A 14,015-nucleotide genomic window follows, 5' to 3' on the forward strand; every position below is an offset into this window, starting at 1 on the left:
TTGGCCCAAAACACACGCTCAACAAACTTATAAGAATATTTTTCCTCCATGATGAATGCGACAAAATACTATGCACCCAGCCCTGCAAGAAAAGACGCCCCCGTACACGCAAATATAAAAAAAATTAGAACATGTCAGAATATGACGACTACAAGAAATTTTTTTCCTTCCAAAGTTTGGGAATTTTTAGGCTGGATTCACACAGGGTTTTTTGGACCGGATTTTGACGCAGAATACGGCTCAAAAAACACCTCCAATTGACTTCAATGGGACCTTCCCTTTCTTGCTGCGGAACTCCCTGCCGACTAGGCCCATTCCTTAGCGGAATGCTGCAACTGTCGCGGCTAGCCACGGGAGACGTTTTTTGGACTGGATTCTAAGGCAACTTCCCGCGTCAAAATCCGGTCCAAAAAACCCCGTGTGAATCCAGCCTTAAGGGGTTAAAACAAATAAAACTGTATAAATTTGGTATCTTGGGAATCGTACCGAAACACAAAATACAGGTGACTTATAGAATACAGCGTTGCGTGTTTCATCACACCATGGCGCTCTATTTGATGGTCTCTGCTGACTTGCAGTGGGGTCCTCGGGGGCCTCTCAAGGGTTTGTTGTTTTGATGGGACAGATAGGGTTGCGTGCTTGTAGTCAGATATGATGGAACCCGCAAATGACCTTCCGCTCCATCGAGAAATAAAGTTCAATGTGGTCGAAGGTGAGAAAGATACAAAAGGCGAATAACCCATGTGGTGCAGCGAGAACAGTCTGTGGATATGGCGGTATAACAATGCTTTCTGGCCAGACGGAATCCTCTCTTCTTAAATGTTGCCGCACTTTGTGAGTTGCAGCCAAAAAATGCTGCTGAAAAGATTGTCTGGGCCTAAGGATGACCTATCCTTAGAGTAGGTCAACAATTGATGATCTGATACCCGAGGCACCTGCTGATCAGCTGTTGGAGGAGACTGTAGCTGTCAGGGGAGCGTTGCAACCTCTTCACACATTACAAAGCCCAGTTCTGATAAACATGATATGGTACTCATGGAGCAAAGCTGTTGCATCACACAGCTGATCTGTGGGGGTCCGGGGCATCAGACTCCCGCTGACCTTCAACTGATGCCGCTCAGTCTGGGATCCACCTTGTAGTCTATGCAGGCGAGCAGTTTTTGTCAGCCCACTTTCCAACGTTGAGCCTCGTATTACCAGTCTCCGTCAATGTTACGGCCTTCCTTTAGCCTGAGTTGTCACACACAGAACACTGTCAGTATTAGACTACACCCTGCTGTGTGGTCGGAGGATAGCCATATATATGCCACCTGCCACTAGAGCCATATAAGACATTCAGCACCGCTACACCTATGTGTTCTTGTGCGTCAGGGCGGATTTCTATAGTTCCAATCATGGCATCCAGTGCTGTGTCTGCCCAGCGCCATATTGGAACGGGCACTCAGTGAACCATCAGAGTCTCACATATACACATAAGGGCGAAGTTGCAGGGCAGATGTTTATCCCTATATAGATGGACGTATTATGATAAGGTTACTAGAAGTATAACCGGAAGGCGCCCTCAGCACCTTACAAGTTCTCCTGAATTTTAGTAAATTCTCAAAATTTCCTGTAATATAACAAATCTCCAGCGTCTCTTCTTATAATTATAATGTGTTGTTCATCCGTTGCTCCTCCTAGTAATGTAGGACTATAGTGACCGCTGTGCCCCTGCTCGGATTGACTATGTCCTATTGGTAGTGACAGTGTCAGGCAGGTTTGGAACACACCTTTGGGGAATGGTGGCGCCCAGTTGTCTTCCACTATTACACTATAATGGCGCATTTCCTTCTTCCCTTCTCTCAGATTCTATTACGGAGTTATTTGAGATCCCGGTTGCGGCTCTTTTATGTAGAAATGAACAAACTGGCTCAGCAAAAATCGATTTCGGGACTGATTTCAGAAAAAGTACTGATAATTGCAGCTGCCATATTGGAACATGACGGAGAAGTAGGATCACACGACCTTGTGCTGCCCGACCAGCTACACTGCCATTTTGTGGGGATACATGAAGGGAAGAGACAATTTGAGAGTCTGACATAGTAAGCCAGAATAGTCAGAGAGACGCCATTTGTCAAGGCCAATGTGCCGAAGTGTACTAAGCTGAGGTGTATTTTTGGTTCTTCTCGGCCTCTGCACCCTGCTCTCCACTTTTTTAGAGAGTGGGTATGGCGGGGGTGCCCTGGTCCACTAGATTTACTATACAGGTAGTCCTCAACTTATGACGTTGATTCGTTCTTACGCGCCGTTGTAAACCGAATTTCGACGTAAGTCAGAAATATACCATACGACGCCACGTAGGAACGGATCAAGGTGATTTAGTGTGCAGCGGCTCGGTATACAGTACAGTACAGTCTTCCTCAGTTCCGAGCCGCTGCACAATAAATCACATACTGTACAGGGAGAGCTGGCAGCTTGCGTTTATGCGGGAGCTTACCTTTTCTCATAGGAATGCACTGGCCAGCGTTGATTGGCCAGTGTACAGCATTCGGCCAATCAACGCTGACCAGGAGGCGGAGTCTAATATCGGACCACAATGGAGACTGCTGTGGTCCGATCTTAAACTCCGCCTCCTCACAGACGAGCTTCCGGCAGAAACAGCGTTGATTGGCCGAATGCTATACACTGGCCAATCATTGCTGGTCAATTCATTCCTATGAGAAAAAGTAAGCTCCCTCGTAACAGCAAGCTGGCAGCTCTCCCGACTAGCAAGGACGAGCCTGCTGCAGAACCAGCGTTGATTTGCCGCAGGCTCGTCCTTGCTAGTCGGGAGTGCTGGCAGCTTTCTGTTTACTTTTTAGCTCATCTCTAGTCGTAACCATGAAAAGTCGTAACCCGAGGACTACCTGTAACTCATACCCGAAAACTGCAGACTGTGGCCAAGTGATAATTTTTCTCAATGTAATCCTAATACTACCACAAGACAGAATAATTTTGGACCTCCCAACATTTTTGATGCATCACAGTCACAAACGTCTGACAACTCCACGGACTGTTTCTGCTTGGCTGACGGGGATATTGCATGTCCAGTCTTCATGGCTCTGATGCAACCGATAGAGGAAAACACTGGGATGAGACTTAAACCGTGGCCCATCTTGGCTCGTCTTGTTTGACTTGACTCTTAACAAATTGCTCCGAAAGAAAACTACCAGGGAGGTGTAAACTTAGACCAGACTGTCCTAAGATGCTCCAGATTTACCAGCTCTGCCACTTGAAGCCACTGACCACATGATGGTGACATCCCCGAAGTCCACTGCTCACCCCTTACACCTAAAACCAGTGGTCACGTGATGATGACATCATAAAAGTGCTGGTCCTTTCCTTACAACAACCTGCGGTAACACATCAATTGTGCCTCACTTTCAGGGAATTCATTCCCACATTTTGCATTTTATAGCATAGATGTGAATGTATGGCCTCTAGCACCGCGGCCGCTGACTGTCAGGAGAGAAGAAAGTTCCCCATTATGGATCAGTGAAAAGAAATGGCTCCATTGGTCTGCAAACTGAAAGGAAAGGAGGAGCTGAAATTGGCTCGAAGTCACAGTGTCACTGTCAGAGGTAACAGCATCTTGCTCGTCTCAGCAATAATATGCCTATTGGAATGGAAAGGCAACCGTGGGCTGAAACTAATGGCCAGCAGTGACACTGCCCCCCATCTTCTTATAATGGTGGATAATGCGGCATGGGTGTTTTCTCTTACATGAGCCCATCCATTGCTTCTCTCCTGCCCAAGGGTATGTCATCCAAGTCTACGTTTTATAGTAATAATTGTATAATATATCATTTTATGTAGAAGTCGGAATCGGAAATTTTTTCCGACTTCTAATAATTCCCGATTTGTGGATCACTTTCTACAATCTGAATATGTAAATCTTTGTGTCTGGAGCCGTTCTCTGATGGTGAACTAGACCTGACGTCGTCATCCAGAATATGGCGCCTACTCAGTGGGACTTGGATAAAAGGTACAGACTCCAAAATAAAATGGTTATTTATAATTATATTATGGAATTCTCAGTATCGTGTCATTAATTAGATGGATAGTATAGGAATAAATTAGAGAATTTTTACTTCTTCGGACTGACCGTCGTTGTCAGCCTATTGCGGAGTCAGCTCAGGAGTTGGTCCGTAGAAAAATGGAGGCGTTGGAGTCTGTGGTTTGACCTCCCGACTCCAGATAAGAAATAAGTTCTGTTACTCCTCTGTGTGCGTTTTGATATGTTTATTGTGAAGGCCCCCCCCATGTTCAGTGCAGGCCAGCGGCCTCTCCGGAGGGGGGGTGGGGATTCTCAGACGCTGTGTAAGGTGTGACGTCTGGAATGTTTAACAAGGTCTGAGTTCTGGATAAAACATTTCCCACATTCGGAACATTGAAACGGCCTCTCCCCGGTGTGAAATCTCACGTGCTTATCAAGATCGGCCTTCTGGCCAAAACATTTGTCACATTCGGAACATGAGAAGGGCTTCTCCCCGCTGTGATTTTTCTGATGTTGAAGGAGACCTGATTTTTTTGTGAAACATTTCCCGCATTCGGAACAGGAAAATGGCTTCTCCCCCGTGTGAACTAAGTGATGTCTCAGCAACGCTGATTTTTGGATAAAACGCCTCCCGCACTCCGAACATGAAAATGGCTTCTCCCCAGTGTGGATTTTCTGATGGAGAAGTACGGCCGATTTCTTGGTGAATCGTTTCCCACACTCCAGACATGAAAATGGCTTCTCCCCAGTGTGGACTCTCAGATGATCGTTCAGACCAGACTTATACCTGAAGCACTTTCCACAATGTAGACATAAGCATGGCTTCTTCAGCGAGTGAATTCTCTGATGCTTAACCAGTTTGGATTGTTGGGTAAAACACTTTCCACATTCCAAACACAAAAATGGATTCTCTGCTGCGTTACACGTCTGCACAAAAACGATGATTTGGCCATCTCGGGGACCGGTACTTTGGGTGTTCTCAAGTTGTGGCTGATCCAAAGAAGGTTCCGGAGCTGTGACTGGGTTTCTACTGGGGGGTTGTGGTTGAATATTTTGTATATTATGAGGAATGGGTTTATCTTCAGATGGATACCGAGTATTATCATATACTCCATCAATATCTACCAATGAGACAGAGTGGTCCTCCAAGCTCTGGACATGACCATCTGCTGGAGGTAAAAAAAAAATATAAAACAAATTACAATACAGTCAGCACACTATTTATTTAATTCAAGCTGCAATTCCCTGAGCATGTGGCCCAGCTATTCATTTAAATTGCAGTATCTGCCCAGCGATTCAGATGGATAACTCATGCTCAATGCTAGAGATGAGCGAACAGTGAAATATTCGATATTCGTTTCGAATAGCCCCTCAATATTCGACTATTCAAACGAATATCGAACCCCATTATAGTCTATGGGGAAAAAAGCTTTGTTTCAGGGGAAACCACTCTTCAACTCAGGAGAGTCACCAAGTCCACTATGACACCCCAGGAAATGAGGACAACACCTCTGGAATGCAACTGGGACAGCAGGGGAAGCATGTCTGGGGGCATCTAACAAGCCCAAGTCACAGTATTACCCCACTAATAATGCGGGAGCTGACTTTTTCCCATAGGAATGCATTGACCAGCGTTGATTGGCCAGTGTACAGCATTCGGCCAATCAACGCTGGTTCTGCCGGAGGATCGTCTATGAGGAGGCGGAGTCTAAGATTGTGGTCCGATCTCAGGTATAGCAGAGCTCAGCACACGGCCAGCTCTGCTGCATCTCAGGTATACCTGAGATCGGACCACAATGGAGACTGCTGTGGACCGATCTTAGACTCCGCCTCCTTCGGCAGAACCAGCGTTGATTGGCCGAATGCTGTACTTTGTATGGTATTCGGCCAATCAACGCTGGTCAATGCATTCCTATGAGAAAAAGTCAGCTCGTGCATATCGCAAACTGACAGGGATCCCGATTAGCACATAATGGGTCACGAGATAGAGCCCCAAAGAGCTGTTTGAGTAAGACTCCCACCTAAATACAGGTAATCCCTAGCTAACCCTTCCTGTACAGCTATCCCTGTCTCACAATCACATAGTTCACAGTCTCATATGACCTGAATCTGAAATCCACCATTCGTATAAATTGGAGGTCACCTGATTTTGGCAGCCAATTACTTTTTCCAATTTTTTTTTTCGATGCCTCCATTGTCGTAGTTCCTGTCCCACCTCCCCTGCGCAGTTATTGGTGCAAAAAACGCGCCAGGGAAGGTGGGAGGGGATACAAATTTTTTAGTGCGTTTGCCACGTAGTATTCGATTGGAATCGAATATCTCGAGCAGCCTGATATTCCATCAATTCGATCGAACGCCGTTCGCTCATCTCTGCTCAATGCCTCTCTCGTAGTGTACACATTGTACACAGCCTGACAGTGATTGGCTAGTTACATCACTTGTTCCAGGTTACTCCAGTCCATTGGATTACTTACTTTAGTGAGTATGGGAGTACGGGCCATTTTCTGCATGACAATAATTGTGTCCATTACCACCTTAGTAATGGGCTGTCTACGGTAAGGGGTTAGTGTTAGCCAGTAAAAAGGCTGATAACCCCCTCACTATTACTGCAGTAGCCAACGCTACCAAGGTGTGGGAAGAGCTGGGTACCAGCAGAACCCAACCATCAGAGGGGGCAGTTAGCTCCTGCAGTCTGGTATTATCAGTATGGGACTCAAACCACAAATCTTCCCACCTTCATCATTCTGGCCTGCAGCTGCTGATTGTAACACAACTGGGGAATCTCATGGTGTTTTCACGACTGCTACATCTAAACTAAAAAAAATCTCCCACCACCCCATTCCATGTCTGCACAGCCAGGACCATCCTCTATAGCACAACTGCAGTTTACATGGTGTCATGCAATGCCAAGACTCCCAATAAACACATTTTAATTGCCCAGGTCATCTCTCATTCGCACAGAATATGTTCCACTACGGTTTTCACAGATAAAAACGAAATATGGCATTTTAGCCTGACCCCGAGAATAATGAGGATACTGAAAGTCTGATGGGTTTGGGATGGAATGAGATGACGATGGACGATTTCACTCACTTGGGCTGATCTCGGCAGGAATGTCCTCCTCCTTACACTGCTGCTCAGCCATCACACACGTCTCCTCTTCTCCTGGTAGAACTTCAACTTTGATATCGATCAGATCTTCCGCCTAAGTCAGAAAGAAAAGGAAGCAAGAATGACAAAAGCAGCTGCACTGAAATCCGCCCTCGCTCCAGCGCCCCTGCCCTGGTCCGGGCGACAATGCTGGGATGTCGTAGACCCTACGTTACCTCTTCAGTCCATCACTGGCCTCAATGGTCTTGGCATACTAAAGAAAGATGGCGACATGATCTCTTGTATCATAGCAGCAATCTGCATGATATTGTATACGCACAGTAACTATGTAGTCGCTCAAGCCCCCTCCGATACCACCTCGGCACCCCCACTATTCTGGGGCTAGTCCTGCAGTTGGGAGAAGGTGAGTATGGGCTGTAAGGCTACACTAAGCTATAGGGATATAGAAGATACATCTGAGGGCCTCATATAGTTACAGATAAAATCTTATAAATGTGAAGCCACGGCAGCCATTACATATAGTAACTACTTATAGTCACTCCGACCTCTCTTATATGTACGATAACCCCGCACCACCTCTTGTCTCATGAAATGGCGGCAATACAAACTATTACTACGAGTCCCGAGCTAAAAGAAGCAACATCACCATACAGAGAGAATACACATATATAATAGGAGAGCTGATCCATCTACCTGATGGTTCTCTAGGACAATGTCATCTCCATCTGCATGATCCTGGGAATATGGAGGACGGGGACATCCCTCCGGGTGGTTTCTCTCCCTGGATCCATCTATAGGACACACAGTGACTGAATACATTGTGTATATGTGAGGGTCAGATGATGGGGGGGGGGGGATCTAGGGGCCCCTCCATACTGCTCTCTACCATCTCTCCTCTTACCTGGTGATGTGGGGGTCAGATGATGGGGGAGGGGGGATCTAGGGGCCCCTCCATACTGCTCTCTACCATCTCTCCTCTTACCTGGTGATGTGGGGGTCAGATGATGGGGGCGGGGAGATCTAGGGGCCCCTCCATACTGCTCTCTACCATCTCTCCTCTTACCTGGTGATGTGGGGGTCAGATGATGGGGGGGGGGGATCTAGGGGCCCCTCCATACTGCTCTCTACCATCTCTCCTCTTACCTGGTGATGTGGGGGTCAGATGATGGGGGAGGGGGGATCTAGGGGCCCCTCCATACTGCTCTCTACCATCTCTCCTCTTACCTGGTGATGTGGGGGTCAGATGATGGGGGCGGGGAGATCTAGGGGCCCCTCCATACTGCTCTCTACCATCTCTCCTCTTACCTGGTGATGTGGGGGTCAGATGATGGGGGGGGGGATCTAGGGGCCCCTCCATACTGCTCTCTACCATCTCTCCTCTTACCTGGTGATGTGGGGGTCAGATGATGGGGGGGGGGATCTAGGGGCCCCTCCATACTGCTCTCTACCATCTCTCCTCTTACCTGGTGATGTGGGGGTCAGATGATGGGGGGGGGGATCTAGGGGCCCCTCCATACTGCTCTCTACCATCACTCCTCTTACCTGGTGATGTGGGGGTCAGATGATGGGGGGGGGGATCTAGGGGCCCCTCCATACTGCCCTCTACCATCTCTCCTCTTACCTGGTGATGTGAGGGTCAGATGATGGGGGGGGATCTAGGGGCCCCTCCATACTCCTCTCTACCATCTCTCCTCTTACCTGGTGATGTGGGGGTCAGATGATGGGGGAGATCTAGGGGCCCCTCCATACTGCTCTCTACCATCTCTCCTCTTACCTGGTGATGTGGGGGTCAGATGATGGGGGGGGGGATCTAGGGGCCCCTCCATACTGCTCTCTACCATCACTCCTCTTACCTGGTGATGTGAGGGTCAGATGATGGGGGGAGGGGGATCTAGGGGCCCCTCCATACTGCTCTCTACCATCTCTCCTCTTACCTGGTGATGTGAGGGTCTGGTGGTCGTCCATCATCACCTCCTTGTACAGATCCTTGTGTCCTTCTAAATACTCCCACTCCTCCATGGAGAAATAGACGGTGACATCCTGACACCTTATAGGAACCTGACAACACAATGATACCGTCCTCATCATCCTCCAGACACATCATCCCTTGTGTTAGTGTCTAATGTCCCAGCATTCCCAGCAGCGCTCACCTCTCCGCTCAGCAGACAGATCATCTTGTTGGTCAGCTCCAGGATCTTCTGCTCGTTGTTGCTCTCAGGTATCAGTGAGTGAGGTGAAGGCTCCATGATGGGGCTCGGGCTCCTGCTCCATCCTCCTGACACATGGGGGGGGCGGCTGCTGGGGGTCACATACTTATCAGATGTCTTCTTCACTACTGTGTAGTCCTGAGTATGGAGAGACCCTGATAAATATCACTATAGACATTCCCACAATCCCTCACCTCTCCGCTCCGGTGTTATTACTAGAGAGAAGAGTCAGCTCATGGGACAGATTTCCCACAATCCCTCACCTCTCCGCTCAGCAGGTAGATGATCTCCAGGGCCAGGTTTAGGATCCTGTCAGCCATCTTACTTCTGTCCATCACTGATGGGGGACTCAGGGAGACGACCATTGTGTTGTCAGGACTGAGGAGACACAACTATTGTATACAGTATATACTATACACCCTGTATATACCACCCGCTGTGTACTAGACACCCTGTATATACTATACACCCAGTATATACCGCCCGCTGTGTACTAGACACCTTGTATATACTATACACCCAGTATATACCGCCCGCTGTGTACTAGACACCTTGTATATACTATACACCCAGTATATACCACCCACTGTGTACTAGACACCTTGTATATACTATACACCCTGTATATACCGCCCGCTGTGTACTAGACACCTTGTATATACTATACACCCTGTATATACCGCCCGCTGTGTACTAGACTCCTTGTATATACTATACACCCTGTATATACCACCCGCTGTGTACTAGACACCTTGTATATACTATACACCCTGTATATACCACCCGCTGTGTACTAGACACCCTGAATATACTATACACCCTGTATATACCGCCCGCTGTGTACTAGACACCTTGTATATACTATACACCCAGTATATACCGCCCGCTGTGTACTAGACACCTTGTATATACTATACACCCCCTATACACTACACCCAGTATATACATCTGTCTATAATATACCCCCCCTGTATACACAGCACTGTGACATATACTATAGACCTGATATATATATTATACCCCGCTGTATACAGTGTATGTCCTGATATATACTCTACACTCTCTATAGACACCTCTTATATACGGCCCCATATACACGGCTGTACACACAGGGGAACTACAAGTCACACACTGACCAGTCTCTTCTCTCCTCATTGGCCAGGAATTCTGAGGTAAATTCTGGACATGTGACTTTCTGGAGGACCTTTGATGATGTCATGAGCATGTGATCAGTCACATGTGTGGGAGGAGTCAGACTGTACACTGCACACACACAGCTCTGCCCCGTACACTACACACACACAGCTCTGCCCCGTACACTACACACACACAGCTCTGCCCCGTACACTACACACACACAGCTCTGCCCCGTACACTACACACACACACACAGCTCTGCCCCGTACACTACACACACACAGCTCTGCCCCCTACACTACACACACACAGCTCTGCCCCGTACACTACACACACACAGCTCTGCCCCGTACACTACACACACACAGCTCTGCCCCGTACACTACACACACACAGCTCTGCCCCGTACACTACACACACACAGCTCTGCCCCGTACACTACACACACACACACAGCTCTGCCCCGTACACTACACACACACAGCTCTGCCCCGTACACTACACACACACACAGCTCTGCCCCGTACACTACACACACACAGCTCTGCCCCGTACACTACACACACACAGCTCTGCCCCGTACACTACACACACACAGCTCTGCCCCGTACACTACACACACACACAGCTCTGCCCCGTACACTGCACACACACAGCTCTGCCCCGTACACTACACACACACACAGCTCTGCCCCGTACACTGCACACACACAGCTCTGCCCCGTACACTACACACACACACAGCTCTGCCCCGTACACTACACACACAGCTCTGCCCCGTACACTACACACACACACACACAGCTCTGCCCCGTACACTACACACACACAGCTCTGCCCCGTACACTACACACACACACACACACAGCTCTGCCCCGTACACTACACACACACACACACACAGCTCTGCCCCGTACACTACACACACACACAGCTCTGCCCCGTACACTACACACACACACACAGCTCTGCCCCGTACACTACACACACACAGCTCTGCCCCGTACACTACACACACACAGCTCTGCCCCGTACACTACACACACACACACAGCTCTGCCCCGTACACTACACACACACAGCTCTGCCCCGTACACTACACACACAGCTCTGCCCCGTACACTACACACACACACACACACAGCTCTGCCCCGTACACTACACACACACAGCTCTGCCCCGTACACTACACACACACACACACACACACAGCTCTGCCCCGTACACTACACACACAGCTCTGCCCCGTACACTACACACACACACACACACAGCTCTGCCCCGTACACTACACACACACACACACACACAGCTCTGCCCCGTACACTACACACACACACACAGCTCTGCCCCGTACACTACACACACACAGCTCTGCCCCGTACACTACACACACACACACAGCTCTGCCCCGTACACTACACACACACAGCTCTGCCCCGTACACTACACACACACACACACAGCTCTGCCCCGTACACTACACACACACAGCTCTGCCCCGTACACAACACACACAGCCCTGCCCCGTACACTACACACACACACAGCTCTGCCCCGTACACTACACACACACAGCTCTGCCCCGTACACTACACACACACACACACACAGCTCTGCCCCGTACACTACACACACACACACACACAGCTCTGCCCCGTACACTACACACACACACACAGCTCTGCCCCGTACACTACACACACACACACAGCTCTGCCCCGTACACTACACACACACAGCTCTGCCCCGTACACTACACACACAGCTCTGCCCCGTACACTACACACACACAGCTCTGCCCCGTACACTACACACACACAGCTCTGCCCCGTACACTACACACACACAGCTCTGCCCCGTACACTACACACACACAGCTCTGCCCCGTACACTACACACACACAGCTCTGCCCCGTACACTACACACACAGCTCTGCCCCGTACACTACACACACACACAGCTCTGCCCCGTACACTACACACACACAGCTCTGCCCCGTACACTACACACACAGCTCTGCCCCGTACACTACACACACACACAGCTCTGCCCCGTACACTACACACACACACACAGCTCTGCCCCGTACACTACACACACACACAGCTCTGCCCCGTACACTACACACACACACAGCTCTGCCCCGTACACTACACACACACAGCTCTGCCCCGTACACTACACACACACACAGCTCTGCCCCGTACACTACACACACAGAGCTCTGCCCCGTACACTACACACACACAGCTCTGCCCCGTACACTACACACACACACACACAGCTCTGCCCCGTACACTACACACACACAGCTCTGCCCCGTACACTACACACACACAGCTCTGCCCCGTACACTACACACACACAGCTCTGCCCCGTACACTACACACACACACAGCTCTGCCCCGTACACTACACACACACACAGCTCTGCCCCGTACACTACACACACACAGCTCTGCCCCGTACACTACACACACACAGCTCTGCCCCGTACACTACACACACAGCTCTGCCCCGTACACTACACACACAGCTCTGCCCCGTACACTACACACACAGCTCTGCCCCGTACACTACACACACACAGCTCTGCCCCGTACACTACACACACACAGCTCTGCCCCGTACACTACACACACACAGCTCTGCCCCGTACACTACACACACACAACTCTGCCCCGTACACTACACACACACAGCTCTGCCCCGTACACTACACACACACAGCTCTGCCCCGTACACTACACACACACAGCTCTGCCCCGTACACTACACACACACACACAGCTCTGCCCCGTACACTACACACACACACACAGCTCTGCCCCGTACACTACACACACACAGCTCTGCCCCGTACACTACACACACACACAGCTCTGCCCCGTACACTACACACACACAGCTCTGCCCCGTACACTACACACACACACACAGCTCTGCCCCGTACACTACACACACAGCTCTGCCCCGTACACTACACACACACAGCTCTGCCCCGTACACTACACACACACAGCTCTGCCCCGTACACTACACACACACAGCTCTGCCCCGTACACTACACACACACAGCTCTGCCCCGTACACTACACACACACAGCTCTGCCCCGTACACTACACACACACACAGCTCTGCCCCGTACACTACACACACACACAGCTCTGCCCCGTACACTACACACACACAGCTCTGCCCCGTACACTACACACACACAGCTCTGCCCCGTACACTACACACACACACACAGCTCTGCCCCGTACACTACACACACACACACAGCTCTGCCCCGTACACTACACACACACAGCTCTGCCCCGTACACTACACACACACAGCTCTGCCCCGTACACTACACACACACACAGCTCTGCCCCGTACACTACACACACACAGCTCTGCCCCGTACACTACACACACACAGCTCTGCCCCGTACACTACACACACAGCTCTGCCCCGTACACTACACACACAGCTCTGCCCCGTACACTACACACACACACACAGCTCTGCCCCGTACACTACACACACACAGC

At 49.9% G+C, this 14,015-nt stretch overlaps 1 protein-coding gene across 1 annotated transcript; it reads right to left on the bottom strand.

Annotated features, from left to right (window-relative positions):
- Positions 1-4,064: 4,064 nt before the first annotated feature.
- On the bottom strand, positions 4,065-10,524 carry LOC142219349 (oocyte zinc finger protein XlCOF8.4-like). Its single transcript, XM_075288340.1, has 7 exons — positions 10,470-10,524; positions 9,597-9,711; positions 9,277-9,471; positions 9,061-9,184; positions 7,820-7,917; positions 7,109-7,220; positions 4,065-5,184 (listed from the first exon to the last, which is right to left on the bottom strand). Exons 2-7 carry the CDS (start codon positions 9,696-9,698, stop codon positions 4,328-4,330), a joined length of 1,488 nt encoding a protein of 495 aa, XP_075144441.1. The 5' UTR covers positions 9,699-9,711; positions 10,470-10,524; the 3' UTR covers positions 4,065-4,327.
- Between the last annotated feature and the right edge of the window lie 3,491 nt (positions 10,525-14,015).

Source organism: Leptodactylus fuscus, chromosome 10 (assembly GCF_031893055.1).
Source record: "Leptodactylus fuscus isolate aLepFus1 chromosome 10, aLepFus1.hap2, whole genome shotgun sequence".
Taxonomy (NCBI): Eukaryota; Metazoa; Chordata; class Amphibia; order Anura; family Leptodactylidae; genus Leptodactylus; species Leptodactylus fuscus.